Source organism: Typopeltis vanoorti, chromosome 16 (genome assembly GCF_054136105.1).
Source record: "Typopeltis vanoorti isolate ZY-2024b chromosome 16, IOZ_Tvanoo_1.0, whole genome shotgun sequence".
NCBI classification, from domain to species: Eukaryota; Metazoa; Arthropoda; class Arachnida; order Uropygi; family Thelyphonidae; genus Typopeltis; species Typopeltis vanoorti.
The window spans coordinates 106,655,837-106,679,141 of record NC_143564.1 but is presented as its reverse complement, the minus strand read 5'-3'; the positions used below and the strand labels follow the sequence as shown (position 1 = coordinate 106,679,141).

The 23,305-nt window shown below is 37.2% G+C and overlaps 1 protein-coding gene across 1 annotated transcript in view; it reads right to left on the bottom strand.

Moving 5' to 3' along the window:
- The window catches only part of LOC150098248 (protein FAM219A), a 137,198-nt gene extending 114,315 nt beyond the window's left edge, over positions 1–22,883 (bottom strand). Inside the window, exon 1 of the mRNA XM_090406287.1 lies at positions 22,285–22,883. Within this exon, the coding sequence (XP_090262413.1) occupies positions 22,285–22,512 (228 nt within the window). The 5' untranslated portion in view covers positions 22,513–22,883. The remainder of the gene's footprint in view (positions 1–22,284) is intronic.
- Between the last annotated feature and the right edge of the window lie 422 nt (positions 22,884–23,305).

Here is a 23,305-nt window from a genome sequence, read left to right as displayed (position 1 = left end):
TCGGCATGAAACTCTCTGATTCCAATCTTTGAGTTTCTTATTCGGTTTTAAAACAATGTGGGATTTAATATCCCCTTAATTTAAATAATGAGAAATCCTAGTTTTTTGGAAGCTGAAGATGCAATGGTTGTGATGTGTTTATGCCAGGAGAGGCTTGGTGTCAAGGTAATTTCCAAGAAGAGAAATATCATCATATCTGGAAATTTGGGTGTTGTGAAAAATAATACTGGGAGAAAATGGTTCTTTTTTGTGAGAAATAAGACAGAACTGAGTTTTACTAGCATTGAAATTGATGAAGTTATCTGAACTCCACTGGAGGATGGCTTGGAGATTAGAATTGAAGGCAGTGGTGGTTGATGTGCTGTAGGATGCGGTGAGTTGTTTAGAGTAAAGTTTATCAAATGAAAGGGGGGAGTGAAATGTGCTGTCATCTGCAAAACTGTGTGTTTATTTGGTTTGAGGTCAACTGAAGTAGGTCCACTGATATATAGCAGGAAGAGGGGTTGGTGAGAGAACAGAACCTTGTGGAACCCCAGAATTACTGAATAGTGAGAGGATAAGGAAGCATCTACCATCACACATGGTGTTCATCCAGACAAAGCTGGCAATCCAACTGCAGAAGTCCTGAGACAGACCAAACAATGGAAGTTTGCTTTGTAGCCTTTGCTCCAGACCTGGTCAAAAGCTTAGGAGATATGAAGTGCACAAAATGGAAATTCAACAAACTTCTCAGTGGCATTTTCCTCGTTAAATTTGTTAATTTTCAAGCTTTTCTTAATTTTCTTACAGATGTTGCCAGCTGTAGTGTAGGCCGAGTGTGAAGCTGGCATTTTTAACTTCAACTACTTAGAGTATGTCAAATTTTTATTGTGGATGCTTATGGTCATTTGTGGGCACATCTGTTAATGGGCTCAAGGAGAGGTATGATAGATTGTGTGAACAGTTTGGGTCTCTTGCAGAGTCACTAGACTCAATGGTTGTGCCTGTACAATAATAATCTTCTTCTGAGCCTTGGCTTAGATGCAAGAGAAAATTCTCCAGTTATAACAAACAAAAATGTAGGCACTAAAGAAAATTCTTTTACTTTGTTTGCTTTTCTTAGCAGTCTCACTCATGAAAAGTTGAAAACGTACTACACTACTGCTGCAAGGAGGCCAAAGTTCAGATGAACTTTGAATACTACTTTGTATTCTAAACAACGCTATTTCTGCTTTATATTCAACACAGGGCAGAAGTTGCACTCAGCAGCCTTAGCAAGGGACCAAAATACTTGCCTGCATTTTAGCTGGAGGAAAGTTTTATTTCCTCCTGTAAAAATAGCAAGAGGAAATCATCATGGGAGACCCACACAGTATCTACTGCACTTCTTGAATGCACTAACTGACAAAGAATTCAAAACAGCTGGTAACACATGCCATTAATGACATAGACTTTCCAAAAATGATTTGATATTGTGAGTGTAATATATATGTAGGCCTGTTCCATACTAGGGTGCAATGAACCCGGGTGGGACAGTATAATCAAACATGTTCATAAAAAATGGGGAATAAATAATACACTGAACTGTTTGGGCACAAAAAGTTTTGCACCCAAGCAGCACAAACCCATGGAACGGCCCTGTATGTATGTATGCATGACAAAATGTGAGAGATGTGTTTGTAGAGAGACTAGAGGAAGTATGGATTTGTAGGAATGAAACATGTTGTTAGACTATGAGTTAATGAGTAAAAAACAGACTGAATAAATGAAAGATAGCATAAATGAAGGAAACAAATGGAACAAAAGCTAGTGAGACTGAGGGAGTGAAAGAAAGCAAGAATGAAGCAAAAACAAGTAATTATGGAGCCAAACAAAGTGTAAATGAGGAAATGGAAGTAGAATGCAGTAGAACAAAACGTACCAAGAATACGGGAATGACAGAGTGAAATTTTGGAATGCAAGATTTGATGAAACAGTTATTCAAAATGAAAAGATGAATATATGGAGTGATATTAGATGTTTAGTGGAAACCAATGGAAATTCACAAAAGAGCAGAATGTTAGAAAAATGGGTAAAAGAGGTGATGAGTGATTCGAGAATAGCAATGTATGGAGATTCCTATGCGTTCTTCTGTTTTTTGGAAAAATGCAATTATATTCGGTTCATTTACAGTTTTAATGTAACAGTTTTAGCGTTTAAGTGGTCTTACATCTATATATCTTTTACCCTGACAAAGCTAATAGCTATAGTTGGCGAAACTAGTTGGTATAACTTAGTTTGAAATAAATCTGACCTATAAACCCAAATAGAAGTCAATCTTTCCTATAATTATTGTGGTCAAAAATAACCATTTCATCATTAAAGATAATTCATCCCTTGGATATGAGGAGAAAACAAGCAAGAGAATTACAATTGGTAATTCTCTTGCTTGTGGACACAAGGAGAATGCAAGGTCAAATATCAGGTTATTGAGGAGAGTGAAAGATAACAGTATAGTGGAAAAGGCTGTCAGTGTGTTGCTGAGGTATGACAATGATGAGTTGAGACGGAGCGTCAGAATCATGAATGGTATGCTATCCGAGCTGTGTGTGAGAAGAAGGGGAGGGAGGGCAGTTTGTGGATGTATAGCATTTATTTTAGGGAAGAATGGAATTATACAGACATCATGGATTGCATTTGAATGGCTTCTGAGTGAGAAAACTGGAGACACTACTACATATGGAAGGAGAATAATGTCCAGTAGTAGTGTGAGAGATGAAGAGAGAAGAGGAATGCAGGAGGAACAAAGAAAAGGGAAAGAGATGTGGCATAAGGAGAGTGGATATCAGAAGTAGTAGTAATGAATATAAGTATGGGATGATCAGCATAGAAATGGAATACAATGGGATGTGAGTGTGGACGTAACTGGAGAAACTACTACTACATATGAAAGGAGAATTATGTCCAGTAGTAGTGCGATAGATGAAGAGAGAAGGGGAATGCAGGAGGAACAAAGAAACGGGAAGGAGATGTGGCATAGGGATATCGATGGGATGTGATGTGAACGTTGAGACTGAGTGCATATATGTGGTAAGCAGTGATAAAGGTGATTGGGCAAGGACAGATGTGATGGAGAAATCATAGCCAACAAGTGGCTCAGGTATAAATGGTTATACACCTAAATGTGAACTGCTGTGTTAAAAAAACACAGCAGTTAACAACAAATGCTAGAAGGATTGGAAACAAGGGAGATGAAATGGTTTCACTGAATGAGTTTATTTGCACCAAAATCGTTGGAATAAGTAAAACATGGTTGAATGGAGAATATACTAACACAGAATACAATATACTAACAATGTTTACCACGAGGATAGGAAGGACAAGAAGGAAGGGAGGGGGAGTGCTTCTGATGATAGAAGGAGAATTATGTCCACATAAGGTAGACATGAAACAGGGAAATAGTGGCAATGGTTATGAGGCAGTGTGGTGTGAAGTGGAGGTTGACAGGATGACATATTTAGTTGGATGTTAGTATAGGCCAGGGAATGGAGGGTGGTCATGAAGAAATGAATAAACAACTTGGGTTAGTGAAAAAAGGAGTGACTATTATGGAAAATTTAATTGTGGCAATATAGATTGGATTGAAGAAAACAGCATTTGGGAATAAGGAAAATGAATTTCTTGAGTTCTTGAAAGACCTATCTCATGCAACATGTAAAGGAGGGAAAAAACGAGGATCGGGAGTTTTAGATCTAATCATTTCATCAGAGGATGTAATTGTGAGCGAGGTTTTGCACTTTCCTCTAGTTGGTGTAAGTGAATCATGAAGTGATCGCCTGGGTTGTGTCAAGCCATATGATGCAAACTTCTGTGAGGAAAGATATTATTATTATTATTTGTGACACCTCGAAGGAATCCGCAGATTCATCGCAGGAGGACACCTACTATACAACTCTCCATCTCCACCATTATACCGAACCTGTATACTATCAATCATCTACATCAATGCCACCCAATGCCCACTACCACCACTAGTATTTTTCGTCTGTAAATTGCGTATGTTCTGAAGGTCCAATTTGTCTGTATGCAGGATGAAAAACCAGAGTTTCCAGGAGAAAAAAAAAACCCTGCTACTTCCGTATGAGATCGACTAACTCAACTTCGATTGAAAAAAAATGTCCACATAAAGATTTCTTCCATGACAACGAGAATCGAACTCAGGTCTTTTCCAATCAAAGGGCAACGTACCTCATTCTTCCAATTGTGCTATGGAGGCGCTACATGTATGTGGAAGTACAAGGCTGGTGATGATGACAAGCTAAGGAGACAGATTGGAGCTATAGGATGGAATAAGGAATTCCACAGTAAGGAAATAAATGCTGCTTGGGTACTGACAAAGAAATATGTAACAGCATTAACATGTAAATGTATTCTGAATGCCAAAAAGTCTGAATATGGTAGGTGCAAAATGGATGGATGGATGAATGAATGAGAGAGAGAGATTAAGCATGAAATCTGGAACAAAAAGGCACTTTGGAGGCAGCACAAGATGAATAGTAGTAATAATCAGTTGCATGAAGAGTAAAGAACAAACTAGGAGAGGAACTCGATAAGGAAAACAAAAGTGCAGCATGGACAGAAATTAACAAATCAGACAAAGAAAAACACTAGGTTTTTTTTTTTTTTTAGATTATGTGGCAAGTAGAAGGAAGAATGATGATTATTATTATTATTATTATTATTATTATTCAGGCCTCCAAGGAGTCAAAAGACTCATTGAGGGAGGTCCTTCCTAAGACATAAAGTCTGTCAAGACTCATCGAGGGGAGGTCCCCCCCTGAGAAACACAAAGTCTATCATACCACTCTTTAAACTCACTGACCGTTCTCGCTCCCACCACTCCATCAGGCAATGCATTCCACGGCTAAACCACCCTCCACACAAAGAAACCACTCCTTACCCTCTTGCTCACAGTTTCCTTTCGTAACTTCCAGGGATGGCCTCTTGTCATCACTCCTTCCCGCTGTTCAACCAAGCGAAAGAACTCCCCAGTGTCAACCCTGTAACCACCTCTCAACAGTTTAAAAGATTATGATAAAATGATGTTAATGGATGAAAATGATAGAATGGTAACTGCTGCAGAAGACATTGTTCAGGTATTCAGTAATCAATTTATAAGGATGTTTCATCCTCAATGTACGGCTTAATTGTGAGTGAGCCGAAGATATATGAGAATATAAATAAACTTCATCATCATGCCTATCAAGGATTTACGCCTAGAGTGGCCTGTTCTGGCCTTAGAAGTCATTGAATCTCTTAAGAGAAAGTGGTTTTCTTTTCCCTAATGGTTTGTAATTTAAAGCTTGTTTTGGTAATCTTTGTTTTCATTCTTTCAAGTGTTCCAACCATTTATGTTTATATTTTTTAATTTTTTCTATTACTGATTCCTGGTTTAATTCTTTCATGATTTCTTCATTTCTTTTGTGATCGAATAGAGTATACTTTGCAGTTTTTCTCATAAACTTCATTTCAGCTGTTATTAATCTTTGTCTTTTTGTTTTATTGTCCAGATTTCACTTCCATACAATAAGATTGGCAGGGCTAACATATTTATACTTTTAGTCTGGTTTGTTTTTTATACTAAGCTTGGTTTAAATATGGAGTTAATTACACCTGTTATATTATATATTTTGCAATTTTTAGGTTTATATCATTTTCATATGTAATCATACATCCAGGTAGTTAAATGAATTCACCTGTTCTAAAATATTGTTATCTATTACTATTTTATGAATTATAGACAGGTTACACAAGAATATTTTAATAAGGTGGAATACAAACAATTGATCATTCAAAAGTAGAACGAGTCGCATGATGTTACATTGCTAAGCATTAAAGAGAGGAAAAATTTCATCAGAGTCATGATTAAATTATAGATATTAATTCATAATTTCATAAATAAATAAATCAGCTAACGCCTTTCATTCCCTAATAGGGAGTAGGCGAGGCCTTTTATACCCTATCTAGCTTTTGGAGACTGAGTGGGCAGTTCAATCTCCATCAGTAGCCAATCAGAGATAGCTGGCTCCTGTCTATCACTAATTATAGCAGCCACCGACAAAGAGGCTGGCAAACAAGTGCTGCCATCTCTTGGTACCTAACCCTAACAAGATATGTTAGGCTGAAATAATGTGGGTATTACATAATTTCATATAATAATCTTAATTTATAAATATCATTAGACTAATGTAGGAATTAAAAGTGTCAATTTTAAAAAATAAAAATAAAAAAATTAATGTGTTATCCTGATTAAACTTTCCCATATTTTTGATAAGGATACACAGTAATTTCAATTCAAGTCAGGGCAAGTAAGCCCTCAGTACTTTCTTTGAATAGGCGTTCAAATTTATAGCGACATCTGTATAGAAGGCGAGTTTTGGACCAGAGGATGTTATGGCTTGTCTCTATTGCGCTAAATTACTATTTTAGTTCTTATGTAAAATTCGATGCAGCTTAGAATTTTACAAGTGCTTTACATTGATTTTTACAGAGGTCTCATCTCAAACGTTTGTGTTGTAAAAATAAACTTTGTATAAAAAATGTATATATTCCGATGAGAAATTAACCTACTCAAATGTAGTAAACAAAGAATGTTTAAAATTAATAACAACAAGAGAAAATGCTGTATCACTGGAAACTGTATGTTATTGTTTTAACTAAGTGCTTTGGAACCCTTTGTTTACAAGCTCTGTGTATGCCCACCAAAAGGTCATTCTTAAAAGGGTCAGCACAGATCAGACAAAGTGCTGCTGTCTGACAAATCAGATTTTAGAAGTGCACTAGGAGAAGAAACAAATGGTCCACTCTAATAACAGATCAAGGAGTCGCACCGAATTCTTCAGGGGTCTCAACCCTTTGTGCAAGGTTCTGGAGAAGGGGAGATAAAAGGGCAAGAGGAGAACACGGGATATCGGAAGTTGAAAATAGAGGACATGACTATATGGCTAGGGCACGCCAGAAGTCGGAGGGAAGCAGAGAAAAAAAATGGAAGCTGGTCCACCTGAGGCTGTCTAGATCTAGAAATTGGTTGTGGAAGATTACCGGAAGCTAATAACCGAAGAGCAGACTTCAGTGCCCAGAGAAGAATGCATTGCCATCTGAACGAGACTGCATAAGCTCCGCATGTTGGATCCCTTTTGTCCGAGCCCACGAGTGCCGGAGAACAGCATTCCGAAACCCCACCAACAATCCTTGTTGAGACCCAGGTCAAGCAAGACACTGTAGAGAGAAATCTAAGCCCTGAGAAGGAAGAAAAGTTTAGGAACTCTAGTGCAGAACCTTGAATGAGTGCATGACCCAGATGACAGAGCATATGGCAGTTAATCCAATTTTATGCTATATATTTCTTTTATGTAATCTAGGAGAAATAATTTAGATGGACTGATAAGATATAAGGTACTAGAAATAAGCAGTGTCTATGAAAAAGTTTTGGCTTGTTAATAAGTGGAATACTCTTGTGTAATAACTTGATATGGCATGTTAACTTCCTTTTGAATAGTTTAGAATTGTTTTTTCAATAAGCAGAGAAGTAAGAATGAATATTTATGCTGCCTTGTTTGTTTAGAATTGCAAAGGGAAGTTTTTTTAACGCTAAACTTTAGTGGATAAGTAGAGAGAGAGAGAGTAAGCTCCATATTGTTTAACTGATATAATTTTGTCTTGAGTGTAAATAAATGTGTTTATTATTAGTCAATAGAGTGCCACCTGATCTTTTGCTTACAATGCACTGTTCCTAAATAAACTCGGACCTGACGGTGGGAAACAAATAAGGAATTAGAAGCATAATTTAAGTGCTTGCAGACCATGACTGTTTATGCTAGTTTATTTGAAGGAATGTATGCTAGAGAGAGATCTACCAGCCATAGTACTTAGTCTCATGCCTAGAAAGGAAAACTCGTGGCACAGTCAAAACAAATAAATTTTCCAGTATTCTTAGGTATATGACAAGTAATGCGAAAGGTGGAATAGATTTTTGTACAAAAGAATGAGCCACTAAGGAGAAAAATCTATTCCACCTTTCGCATTACTTGTCATATACCTAAGAATACTGGAAAAATATTACAAAGAGACAAATATATAGAATAAAAGTTTACAATACAAAATAAAGAGATCTATTACACTTACTGGGTCTTGTCTTTTAAAGGCCAACGTTTTTGATTTTTCTGTTGATATTATCATTTCATAATCTTTGGTAATCTAATTTAAATTTAAAATACCTTTCTGTAAGTTATCTTCAGAATTTGTATTATTATTTAGTCATCGGCAAAAAGGAGTGTTTAAGTTCACAGTAGGAGAAAGTTTAATACCTTGATGGAAATTTTTATTCCATTTTATTATTATTTCATTGAGATAAATATTAAAAAGAGCTGCTGAAAGTGGACATCCCTGTTGGACACTTTGGTTTATCTCTCTAGTATGCGATAGCTCATAATTTAATCTTATTTGTATTTGATTATTTTCATATATATTATGATAGCTTTTAGAATATTATTTGGTATTTCTCTTTCTTTTAATATGTTAAATAATATGCTTCTTTTAACTTTGTCAAATGCTTTTTCAAAGTCAATAAATGTAATATGTGTTTCTAAATTGTATTCTCTTCTTTTCTCTATTATTAATTTTAGGCAGAAGGCCTGGTCTATACATGATCATCCTTTTCTAAATTCATTCTGTACTTCTAAAATAAAGTTTTCAGAATATTTTATTAGTTTGTTATTTAAAATTCTACTATATATTTTGTAACAGGAATTTAGTATACTCATACCTGTATCATTTTTAGGGTCATCTCTACTACTTTTTTTAAAGATATGGATCACAATTGCTTTTTTCCATTCTATTGGGGGGGGGGGGGGGGAATTACTAGTTGAACAGATTTTATTTAAAAATAATAGGAGTCTTTCTTTGAACCTTGTTAGTGCATATTTATATAATTCTTAGCCTAACTTATCTTCTCCGGGTGATTTTCCGTTTCTTGTTTCTTTCAGGCAGATTTCTAATTCTTCTTTAGTTATTCCTTTTCATTTTCATTAAATGTGGCCAGTTATCTTTTTTAAAATATTTATCTGTCCACAATTCTGTATAGAAATTCTTCTAATTTGAATTTGGTGTTTAATTTTATGTTTCGTTTAGTATCTATTTCAAAATGTTATAAGTCATGTTCTAAATTAGAAATAAATTTGTTCCATGATTCTCTATGTCTTTTACTGACTTCTCTTTTAGCTATTGCTCTTATTCTTTTATATTCTATTTCATTTTCTAATCTTTTACTGCTCAACTATTTATGATATGTTTCTTTTTTTCATTTGATTATTTCTTTGATTGTATCATCCCATATCTTCAGTTTTTTTCTTTTATTGAATTTTTTGGTCTTTCCTAAGTTTTTGTTTGCTGCTGTATTTAGTGTATGTATGTATATATATATATACAGGGTGTTCGGGATAAATTTGACAGTTTCGTAAGGAAAAAGAAAATCTTCTTTGTATCTATTAAATTTAATGAATTGACAAAAAAAACATTACAGGCAGAGTTAATTACAATACTATCAACAAGATTTACTCAAAATAACCACCATTAGCATCGATCACAGCTTCAATTCTGCTTCGGAACCTCGAACAAGCTGATGCTACAGTCTCCCTGGGAAGGGCCGCAAAAACTGTTTTAATTTTATCCATTAACTGGGCTTTTGTATTACTGGAAGTGCGATTGGTGTCTTTTTCAACTGCGCCCCATACAAAATAATCCATGGGGTTAAGGTCTGGGGAGTTTGGAGGCCAAACATTTGGACTGGTGAAGTCGTAGAAATTTTCAGACAACCATTTTTGACTTTTCCCAGAGGTGTGGCAAGGGGCCGAATCCTGCTGCCATACATACGGCCTACCATTGCCTACCCTTGTTATCCAGGGCTTGACTACAGTTAGCAACTCCACGAACAAAGCCCGAATTCCAATGCCAGGGTTCTTCAACACCTGTTCCTGCAGATTTGCGAGGAATTCTGCTGTACGAACGCAATCAGATCGTCTGCTAGGGATCTTTCTTCTTGCTACATCCTCGTAGTCACCATTGCAAGTCTCTAGTTCATGCCTGATTGTTTTTACTGTATTCAGGAGCATTGGGCAGCAGTCGTAATATCCTTATTTTGATGGCGGGCACGAATCATCATGATACAAGTTATTCTCTTCCATGATTCAGGTGGGTTCCAGCTATCCATCCTTTCTGACATCTTGTATGTGAATGAAGAAGGGTCCAAACTTTTAAATGAAGAGAAGTGTGTGTTAATACATGTAACTTACGGAAAAATATAATTAATTATAAATATGTCAAATTTATCCCGAACACCCTGTATATACTAAATTCCTGTTATAAAATATATAGTAGAATTTTAAATAACAAACTAATGAAATATTCTGAAAACTTTATTTTAGAAGTACAGAATGGATTTAGAAAAGGATGATCATTTTTTATATAAGTCATGTTCTAAATTAGAAACAAATTTGTTCCATGATTCTCTATGTCTGACTTCTCTTTTAGCTATTGCTCTTATTCTTTTATATTCTATTTCAACTTCTAATCTTTTACTGCTTAACCATTTATGATATGCTTCTTTTTTTCATTTGATTATTTCTTTGATTGTATCATCTCATATCTTCAGTTTTTTTCTTTTATTGAATTTTTTGGTCTTTCCTAAGTTTTTGTTTGCTGCTGTATTTAGTATAGTTTTTATATTAAGCCATTCTATTTCTTAATTTTGTTTTATTTTATCTAAACATTGGTTAATTCTTTGGTCAATATAGCCATTGTTTATTTCTGTTATTTAATAATTTAGTTTATAGACAAATGTTTTAAATTTTCTTTCTGTTCTTGTTAATTGTAGCCATTTAGATATTAATCTTAATTTTATTTTAATGAGGAAGTGGCCACTACTTATTTCATATCCTCTAATATCTAAAGAGAACTTTGATGTCTTTTCATTTAAGATAAAATAATCTAATACTGATTTCCATCCTCTTGCTGCCCAAGTATATTTATGTATGTCTTTATTTTTACAGAGAGAATATCCTGTTCTCTTCCTTCTTCTGGGACATATAAACCAATTATTGTTAAATAACCTCTATTTTTATTCTAGCTTCTATTATTCTTTCATTCCATAATTTATGTTTAACTCCACTATATATTACATTAAAATTTTCAGTTCTCATTGTTCCTTTCAATTTCTTTTTTGTTTCAGTGATTACTGCTATTTGAAAATTTCTTCCATTTAATATTTGGTCTAATTCTATTTCTTTATATGCTATTCCTCTTACGTTCCAGTTTGATATATGTAATATGTACTATATGCTATATGTATTTTGTCATTTCCATTTTGTTTTATCTTTTCCATTCCAGGGTAATTTTCCATAGATACATTCCAATTACTTTTCTCTGTTGGCTTAAAAGTAGAATAATGTTCTTCATATCAGGTAACTAGCCTGGCGATGGATAGTCCAGTGGTAGGGCTGCTATCTTAAGGCTTCTGGACTAGCCTTCTTCCATAAACCCATAGGAGGAATAGGGTATATTGAAGGGGAAAGAGTAGATTATTATTATCACTATTATTATTACCACCCTAAAGACCTCATGGAGTCAAAGACTCATCTGGGAGGTCCTTTTATCACACACACAGCTCATCATACCGTGTTTTAAACACGTTCAAACTCTTTGCAGATACCACATTCTCAGGCAAGGCATTCCAATCATTCACAACTCTGCACGAAAAAAAACCTGCTTCTCACTCCCCTACTCACATCCTCTTTATACAGTTTCCAGGGATGACCTCTGGTTTTCCCCTGATCTTCCACTATTTTTTTCTGTAGAATCTCTCCAGCATTGATCTTACAACAACCCCTTACCAACTTGTAGGTCTCTATCATATCTCCCTTCTTCCTCCTGTCCACCAGACTCTGCAAGTTGCATCTTCTCTATCTTTCCTCATACTCGACATTCCAGAGGTCAGAAACTACCTTAGTCAGTCTTCTTTGGACCCTTTCCAACATCTCTTCATCCTTCTGAAAACCCAGTGACCAAATCTGGGCACAATAGTCCATGTGTGGCCTAATCAAAGCCTTATACAACAGAACAGCAATCTCCCTACTTCTACACGTCAGTGTCCTCCACATCATTCCCAGAACCTTTGTGTTATCTTCAAAATTTTGGCTGTGTCCCCCTAAATTTCAGATCCTTATCCGCTATCACCCCCCAGATCTCTTATTTCCTCTACCTCCAACAATATATTCTCACCAAGCATAAATTCTGTATCCCATCTTTGTTTTCCAAATTTTAAAATCTTACATTTTGCAACATTGAACTTGCATCTCCATTTCCGTGCCCAATCACTCAATCTATTCAAGTCTTCCTGTAAGGCCACAACATCTTCACTACACTTCATGGTTCGTCCCAACTTTGCATCATCTGCAAACAACTGAATATCTCCATCCAAATCTTCACCTATATCATTAATATACAAGGTTAAACATCAATAGACCTAAAACAGACCCCTGAGGCACTCCACTAGTGACTTTTCTTTTCCTGGATGTCGCTCCCCCATACACAACTTGTTTATACCTATCAGATAGCCAGTCACCAATCCAATGCACCAATCTAATATCCAACCCCCAACCTCTCTAGTTTGACTGTCAACCTATCATGAGGTACTCTATCAAAAGCCTTTGCGAAATCCAAGTATATTACTGTGTATCCTTTTCCTCTGTCCAAGGAAGCAGTCACTTTATTGTAATAAGTAAGTAGATTACTAAAACATAACCTTTCTTTAGCAAATCCATGATGTCCATCAAAGATAATACCATTGTTATCAACCCAACTCTGGATCCTAGTTCTCACAAGCTTCTCCAACAACTTAACCACAACACCTGACACACAGATAGGCCTATAGTTTGATGCTTGAGTTCGATCACCTCCTTTATGAAGTGACACAATCTTGCCTTCCTTCCACTCCTTAGGACTTGACAGAGTGCAAGACTCATATTAAAAAAATATGTCAAAGCAGGCGTCAACTCCCTGGCACATTCTTTTAGAATACGTGGTGATATATTATCAAGTCCCACAGCCTTATTAACATCTAGTTTACTCAACTCCCCATACACCTCTTGCTCACCTACAGTCAGTCTCTCCTTCCCATCATCAACTGCTCTCAATCTCTCCATGAAGTCACATTCACAAGATTGAAAGATCTTTATGAACTGCTCATTAAGTATCAGATCTTTATGAACTGCTCATTAAGTATCACCACCACACATTCCGCATCAGCTGTCTTTATACCATTTTTTCCAAGCAATGTCATCCTTTCATAATTATTCTTTCTTTTGCTAGCTGCATATCGAAAGAACTCCTTAGGATTTTTTTTTGGCTTCATTAACTAACTGCTGTTCATACCTCTCTTTAGCTACCCTCACAAACCAAGTTACCCTCCTTGCTTGGTCTTTGTAGACCTTATGGAATTGGTTATTTCCACTTCTCTTATGCTGCCTCCACAATGCCCTTTTTCTCTGTATCGCATGCTTAATCTCTTTATTCATCCATCTCACACCCACCTTATTTAACCTTCTCACCCTTGGAATACATTTAGACATTACATCTACTAAACAGTTTTTGAAAATCCCCCAAGCTACATTGATCTCTTTTCCAGCTAACTCCTCATTCCATGCTACGCCTGCAAGCTGTCTACTGAGCTCTTCATAATCACCCCCCCTTGTAGTTCCACATATACCCTTTTCTCACAGAGGTCCTTGCACTGCTGGCAACCACCCAGGTAATCACCTCATGGTCACTCTCACCAATTGGTGGATGATTTGACAACTCATTTATAATTACATCCACTGATGAGATGACCAAATCTAAGACCCTCAATCCTCGTGTGCCCTCTTTTACATACTGTCTGAGGTAGTTATCCCTCAAAAACTCAAGAAACTCATTTTCTTTACTTCCAGTTGCTATCTCATCATTCCAGTCTATATTGCCATAATTAAAATCAACCATAATGATCACCCTTTTCTTATTTACTTGGCTAATTTGATTGTACATTTCATTATCACCACCATCCACATTACCTGGTCTATAACAACATCCCACCAAGTATTTGAATGGAAATTCACCTCTATCTCACACCATACTGCCTCAAAACCACTGGCACTATTTCCCTCTTGCATCTCTACCTTATATGGACATCTCTTTCTCTATCACCAATAGCACTCCCCTTCCCTTTTTACCCCTTCTGTCCTCACGAAACACATCATACCCTTCCATCTCTATTCCTGTCAGGATATCATCATCTTCCACCCATGTCTCACTTATTCCGACAATCTTTGGGTGAACAGACACAATTAGCGCAACTATTTCATCTGTCTTGTTTCTTATACTTCTAGCATTTGTATACAAACACAACAGTTCATTTCTGGATCTATACCTAGTTTCACTGATACCACTCACTCGATGTGATCTCTCCATGCTCGACTGGGGCCATTTCCCTTTCTGCTTCTTCATTTTAAAACCCTTTTCAATTCTAACTGTTTCCTCTTGATCCCTGGTCATCCCATTCCTTTCCTGCCTACACATGCTCACCTCCTCTTGGAGCATCCACCTTTCTCATGCTGTGTACCCCTGTCCACCCTGATCCTCCTCGTTTCCCTGCTCCTCTTGCACACCCATTCTCTCATTTTCTGTACTCATACCACTCACTTCCCCATTCATAACCACCTCTTCAAACTCTCCTATCTTACTCTCCCGCTCTTTCATATCACTTCCCACTCAATCTGATTCATTCTCTCTATTCACTTCTCTACTTTCGAGCAGCAGTCTCTCCAAGCGACTCACACCAAACCACTCAAATGCAGTCCATCACTCTCATACAGCTCATATTCGTCCCTCAAACTCATTCCACACATTAACAAACTGTAATCCTGTCTCCTCACACATTTCAGCCAGCATATCATTCATAATGCAAAAACAGAGGGTGAAAGAGATGATAATCGTGGCAGGAACGAATGATTTGAAAGAGGACAAAATGGAAATGATAGAGGATGTGAGGGAGTTGTTTGAGGTAGCAAAAGAGAAGAGTGAGAGAGTTAGGATGGTGAGTATCTTACTGCGGTATGACAGCGAAGTGTTTAGAAGGAGGGCCATAATTGCCAATGACTTTATGCGTGGGTTATGCATGGAGAGTGGTGTGGAATTTGTGGATGTGTGGAATGAGTTCGATGGGCGAAAGGACTTATATAAGATGGATGGGCTACATTTGAATGGAGTTGGTGTACGGAGACTTGAAAGAGTGTTGATGAATGATGTGGAAGTGGATGTATAGACTCAGGGAAACTAGATTTATTAAGAGGGGGGGAGTAGATATGCAGACTTTAGGGGGGCAGTTAAGTGTATGAATGAGTATATTATGCCCGAGCGAGTACGACGGACAACAAATCAGAATGGGATAGTTAGTATAAGGCATCAAAGTAGGGATGGGACAAATGGGCTTCTGCGATTCATGTACACTAATGCCAGGAGTATTAGGAACAAGAAGGAAGAGTTTTTGGCCATGGTTGGCACTTCCAGGCCACAGGTTGTCGGTATTAGTGAAACATGGCTGACAGAAGATGATAAAGCTAGTGGGATTGAATGCGACAGGTATAGCGTGTTCAGGAGTGACAGGGTGAATAAAAAGGTGGGAGGAGTGTTATTGATGATAGCTGATGAGCTTCAGCCAAGGAGTATATATAAGTTGAACTGCAGGATGGGGAAAAAAGCACATTTGAGGCTGTTTGGTGTGAGATAGAATCTAGCAGAACAAAATATACAATTGGGTGCTGCTATAGACCAGGTGATGGAGTGGATGGTGGGGATAGTATGCATAAGCAAATAGAAGAAATGAGTGGAAGGAGGGTAATTATTATGGGTGATTTCAATTATGGTAACATTGACTGGAAAGAGGAGAGGGCACATGGGAGGAAGGAATTGGATTTTATGCGGTTATTAAGGGACAACTATCTACGGCAACATGTATTGGAAAATACCAGGGGGCAGAGAGTGCTGGACCTAGTAATTGCAACTGAGAATGTGGCTGTAACGAACATGACCATGTTGCCACCAATTGGTGAGAGTGACCATAAGGTCATGACTTGGGAGGAGGCTAAAGGAGTCGAATTTACAATTAAGACAGGGTACATGTGGAATTACCGGGCTGGTAAGTATGACAAGCTTAGGTGTGTGCTTGGCTCAATGCCATGGCATGTAAAACTGCAAGGGCTGGATGTTGATAGTGCATGGGAGGTGGTTAAGAACTGCTTGCAGGAGGCAATGGTTGAGTGTATACCAAGAGTCTGAATAATAAATCAAGTAGGGGTTAAATGGATGAATAACACTATTAAGCTTGAGCTGCAAAAAAAGAAACAATTGTGGAGGGAATTTAAGGAGAAGGGTGACCATCATGCACAGGAACAGTATAAAGATCAGGTCAGGATGATAACAAGGGTGGTAAGAAAAGCAAAAGCAGATTACGAAAGGAAATTGGCCACGCAAGCTAAAGAGAATCCCAAACAGTTTTTTCAATATGTTGCAAGTAAAAGGAAAAATGTTCATGGTAGAATGATCTTAAAAAATGCTGAGGGTAGGGAAGTAACCGAATCAGTCGATATTGTGAAATTACTGAGCGAGAACTTTGCAAGAGTATATCATCCAGGTGGTGACTTTGCAGGAATGGAAGAACCAACAGCTTATACTGGAATTGTGATGAATGAAGTAGAGGTAACTAGTCTATTACAGAACCTCAATGTCAATACATCTGTGGGATTGGATGGTATACCAGCTCGTGTCGTACGTGAAGCAGCCAAAGAATTGTCAGTGCCCTTGTCCATTTTGTTTAATTTGAGTCTCAGGACTGGGTCAGTCCCAAGGGGGTGGAAAGAGGGGAAAATAGTTCCACTGCACAAAGGTGGTTCTAAGGCTGCTGTTGAAAATTACCGGCCAATCAGCATAACAGGAATCATTATCAGGGTCTTAGAGAAAATAGTCAAGAGGAAAACACAAGATTGGATAGAAGAAAATGGCATACTGTATCGGGGACAGCATGGTTTTGTGAAGGGTAGGTCATGCCTCAGTAACTTGCTCACGTATTATAACACAGTGACGGCTGAGCTGGATAAGGGTAATGGGTTTACAGTGATTCTACTGGACCTTGCTAAGGCCTTTGACAGGATACCACATGGAATTCTAATCAGTAAATTGCAGCATATGGGAATGGACATAGGGTTGGTGAGATGGATAGGAGGGTGGTTGACGGAGAGATATCAGAGAGTGGTTTACTCAGGAGTAGAGTCCACAAGACGGCCTGTGACTAGTGGTGTACCACAAGGATCTGTTCTTGGACCACTGCTGTTTAATTTGTTCATAAATGATATAGGAAAGGATCTGAGAGGAACAGTTCATTTGTTTGCGGATGATGCGAAGTTGGGTAGGGCAATAGTGAATGCAGATGATGTCAAAATTTTGCAGGATGATTTGGATAGATTGGAGGTCTGGGCTAAGGAGAATGGATGTCAATTTAATGTGGCAAAATGTAAGGTTATGCATTTTGGGGTGAAAAGATTGGTGGCAGTTTACTGCATTGGTGGAACCGTGCTCCAGGAAATTGATGAGGCACGAGATTTAGGAGTGTTGGTGGATAAGGAATTGAAATTTAGGGGACACATTGCAAAAGTGGCCAAATCAGCTCATCAAATCACTTGGTTGCTGAAGAATACGTTGACAAGCAGAGACAAGCAGGTTATTGTTCCTCTGTATCGAGCCTTGATAAGACCTCATCTCGACTACTGTGCTCAGATTTGGTCACCTAGGTTTCTTCTTGATGGGGAGGAGGTGGAGAGGATCCAGAGGCGAGTGACCAAGATGATAGCAGGTCTGTGGAATGAACCGTATGAGAACAGGTTGAGGATTTGTGGTTTGCAAAAATTGGTTGATAGGCGGAGGAGGGGAGATATGATTGAGACATTCAAATTACTGAAGGGTTTCTATAAAATTAATTCAGAAGATATTTTTGAGAACAGGGCTGGTTGTGGGAGGACTAGGGGACATCCATGGAAACTGGGCAAAAGTGTGGTTAGTAAAGGTGTTAGAGCTGGGTTCTTTACTTTTAGAGTAGTGAATGAGTGGAATGCGCTCCCTGAGTCTGTGGTGGATGCTGTGACAGTGAATGAGTTTAAGGCGAGGTATGATAGATACTGTAAGAATGTCGAATAGCTGTGATGAATATGATTTGGGGCCTCCCTCGATGAGTCTAATGACTCCCTGGAGTTGCCCGTAATAATAGTAATAATCCTTGCTCTCCGCCTGATTTCTTCACAGTCATACCTAGGCAACACACTAACTACCCTTCCTGTCAAACTATTCTCTTTTAACCTTCTAAGCAGCCTCCTGATATCCATTCTGATACACTCTTTGTCCTCTCTCAAATCATTCGTACCTATTAATACTATTAAGTATTTTGCTCGCTCCTGCCTCATATCCAATGCCTCAATCACTCTACTCAGTTTAGCGCCTGGAAAACGTACCTTGTGCATTCTATCCTCCAGCACACCTTTAATAATGGAGTCGCCATACAACGCCACTCGCTCATCTTTCATTAACTCTTTCGTGCCATCATTATTTATTTTAATAGTTTTTACCCGAATTTTCTTAATTTCATTCCACATCCATTTCATTTCTTGCCTCATCCAATCCAATTCAATTTCCGAATCTCGCAACACATTCTCTCTATCATTCAATCTTTCTAATTCTCAACCCATCTCTTCTCACTTTCACTCTTATTTATCCTTCTTTGTTTCCGTACTTTCGGTCCCACATGCGTCCAACTTTCGCTATCATTCTTTCTATTTTCACACTCATTCATCTTTCTTTGTTTCTGTACTTTCAGTTCAACATGCGTCGAACTTTCATTCTTGGACAATAGTGAAAAAACTTCCATTCTTGGACAACATGTACAATAGTGAAAAAAGAATGAATGATCGAACGATCACTCATTCTTTTTTCACTATTGTCCATTCTTTCGATTTTTTTCACTTTCTATTTCTGCATTACTAATTTTTTAACATTTTTTCGCCTCTCTTTCTCACCATCCTTCTCTTTCAAACGTGCACTTTTCCCCGTGAAATTCTCGCTACTAACACTTTCTGTCATCAATTTCATATTTGCATTCATCAATTCCTCGTTCAGATCACACTTCGCACACACCCTCCTTCCATCCTCACCAAATATCCACAAATCATTTATGTAATTGAAAGAATACATATAACAGACCGATGAGGAGAACTCACCAGAAATGCTTTGGGAAGGAGTCAAGGTGATAATACAGGATACAGTGAAGAAGTATCTTGTCCTAATAAGAAGACCAAGAGACCCATGGATATCAGATTCATCATGGGAACTAATCAAAAGAAGGTGGTTGGAAAAAAGAGACTATAAAAGAATTATAAAAGCATGTTTTATTTAGTTCATGACTTAAAGCACAAGTTTAAGTCTAAATTGAATGTCATCAAAGACAGGAATGGATCATTACTAACAGAAGAGTTGATAATCAAAAACAGATGGAAAGAATACTGTGAGGAACTGCACAGCAGAGTGGATAAAGAAAATATGGAGCCTTTCCCACCAGGAAAATTTTGATTGGAACCTCCTCCACTTAGGCATGAAGTTGAAAGAGCAGTTAAGCAGCTCAACAGCAATAAGGCCCCAGGTGCAGATGAAATCCCAGCAGAGTTAATTAAGGCCACAGGGGACAGAGGGATGAGAGTGTTTCATAGATTGATTACAAGGATATGGGAGACAGGATCATGGCCTAGAGACTGGAAGAAGTCAGTTTTCATAACACTACATAAGAAAGGTGATATGAAGGTGTGCAAGAATTATAGAACTATTAGTTTAATATCTCATGCAAGCAAAATTTTATTGAAGATCATGCTAAATAGGATTGAGGCCAAAGTTGAGGCAGAGATGCCTGAGGAACAAGCAGGTTTTAGGAAATTTAAGGGCACCAGAGATCAGATCCTTTGCCTTAGAGAGATCATAGAAAAATATAAAGAATTCAGACTCCCTCTGGTAATGTGTTTCTTAGACTTCTCTAAAGCTTTTGACCGTGTTGAGCATGTGAAACTGTGGGAGGTAATGAAAAGAATGGGTTTTCCTCAACACACTATCAGATTGATAGCCAACTTGTATAAGGAGTAAGAAGCCACAGTAAGAACAGGTGTTGGATTGACTGACTGGCTTCAAGTTAGAAAAGGAGTTAGGCAGGGATGTTTACTTTCTCCTCACTTGTTTAGTATATATGCAGAGGACATCATGCATGAAGCATTGGATGAGCTCAGGCAGGAATTAAGATAGCAGGTAGATTGATCAGTAATCTGAAGTATGCTGATGATACAGTACTCCTTTGTAATGACATGGAAGAACTAGGACTAATTCTTGACAAAGTTAATAAGATCAGTAATAACAGAGGACTTCAACTCAATCCTAGCAAAACAAAGATTATGGTTCTCAAAGGAAATATAAACAGAGAAGCTCTTGAGAAACAAGTGTACCTTAATGGAGAAAGAATTGAGGAAGTCAGCAAGTTTGAGTATCTGGGATCCATTATTAATGTGAAGAATTGCTGTTCAGAAGACATTAGAAAAAGATCAGGAATGGCTAAAACAATAGTCAGACATGTCTAAAATCTGGAAAGATGCTATCTCCATGGGAACAAAGTTGAGGATTTTGGATGCAACTGTTTTTCCAACAGCGACTTCTGAATGTGAGACTCTGAACCTAAAGAAGTCAGATAAGAAACGGATATCTGCTTTTGAGATGTGGTGCTACAGAAGGCTGTTGAGGATATCATATACTGAAAGGCGTACAAATGAATGGGTGTTAGAAAAGATCAGTAGAACATTGACAGAAGAAAGTTAAAATATTTTAGACACATAGAAAGGATGGAAGGGGGACTTCTCAGAACAGTAACAGAAGGCAAAGTTCCTGGAAAAAGATGAAGGGATAGACCATTAATGAGATGGATGGACAGCATGTGTGGAGTGACTGATCTTCAGAGAGTTGAGGCCGCAGAAAAGCAAACAACAGGACGAGGCCTGGTTGCCACATCACCGAGCATCAGAGTGACCATACGGCATCTGTAGATGCCCAGTGAACATAGTAGTAGTAATATACTCCTGAATATTCTGATAATAATGACGCTCTATTGTGTAATGGAATACAATAAGAATATGGAAGCAGCTAACAGATCGGTTACAATGAGTGATTCTGCTGAATATTTGTGTAAGTGCTTTTAAGTAGTACAGAAAGTTCTTTTTTCACCTCCTGCACTTACCAGTTATAAATTCTTAGACATTGTACAGAGTAAAAACAGGGTAAAACATAATGGATGTAGATTTTTCAACTATCTCTCAAAAGAAAAAATTTTCAAAATTTCCATGAAGTAAGAACAACCACTAAAATGGTATGCGCATCACCTGGTGATCAATCCCTTCAAACTGAAAGGAAGATACTCCTCAATCCTGGCACTTCCTACAACAGAAAAGAAAAAGTCGGCTTAATATTGCCATGCGTACATCAGTTGAAGAGAAAAGAAAAGGAAAAAGAAAGAATAGTTATGTAATAAATGTTATGTTACTCTTGTGTTCCTTCCCCCTCTACACAGACATGTTTTGAAAAATATCATACAATGGCTAAAGTTTGAAAGGATTGAGAGAGATGATGCAGATTATACAATACTGTTTAGTATTGTATAAAAATACTGAGCAAGATTTTCAATAAAACATACACAGTTTGGTTAACCTTGATTTGAAAACAAATAGCCTAAAGTTTCGCATGCTATTTTCTAATTTAAATTGTAAAAGAAAATTTGATGTAAGCTCAGTTGCCTAATATAGCCAATTAACTTAGCCTCTTAGAAAGCCAATATCATGATTATGACTGTTAATCCTATTTACAGTCTGCTACATCTATTAAATGAGCTTATTATCTGGCTTGTTTTCTATCACCTGGGCTTCCAGGATGAAATACCTGCCACCTTTATGACACCAAGTAACTCACCTTCAGTTTGAGAGGATCTAATAAAGATTCTTTGCATCCTAGATGGCTTTTGAATAACTCCTCCCTCCTCAACAACATACAATAAACTCTCAGTATAATACAATTATTACTGGAGTACACTCTTTTTGGCATATTTAGCAAGAAACTTACCTCAGAGTTTTTACTAATGTCATTAGTATCCTCATAATTAACTTCTTTACCAAGAGATATATCTTCTTCTACAGCATTTAGTGCACAGTTTTTCTTCTGTTCATTATGGAAACTGCGGGAAGTTCCATAAATCGACGAATTAGATCCATTGCAGTTCGATTTGGAATCACTGTCAATTCCACTGTCTTCCATCATAGCAAACCCGATTTCGTTATAGTGCAGCAGCATATATATTGCCAAATATTTATGTAAAGTAATTATAACTGGTTATAAATGTGTATTGATGATTTACCTCACAAATTGGCAAATGCAATATAGGAAAGATGGTAAAGGATCAGAAAATTATATTTATTTATTTTGCATCCTTCTTTTCAAAGCCCAAACAAAAAACTTCTGTCAAAACTTTGGCACTGGAACTGTAAACAATCAACTGTCCTTGCACACACCTGTGATAGATATCCCAATAGTTCGCATGATTCATTGTTCAAACGTTCCGGATTTGGCATGATTTTGGCATAAAATCATGCATTTATATTTACCATATTGCATAGTCAGGAAACGCAGTTACCTGATCACTCACATACTTTTAAACATTTCAGTTTAAAAACAGACAAGTTCATAAGGAATGTGAAAATATTTTTTTTTTTCGCGGAACATTAAGATGTAACGTACTATTAAACATTTACACCGACATAAAAGTCATACAAAATGAACACAACCATGTAAATATAACTCCTAGATTACAACAGCCACTTAATCTGTAAACAACTTCCGAACTCCCTCCAACATGTAGTAGGTGGCTACTACACAAGTAACAGAATTCACAATTCATACATCAGCTTCCTATTTATGTTGCACAAATAGCAGAAAAAAAGTAAAATTACAATGCAAAATATTTTAAAAGACGCTATTATATTTGTATATTTTGTTTAATTAATCTAGAGATCTGTATGCGGAGAAGAGGGAATATTATAGAGACTTTTAATTATTAACGGAGTTCCATAAGATTGACACAATATGA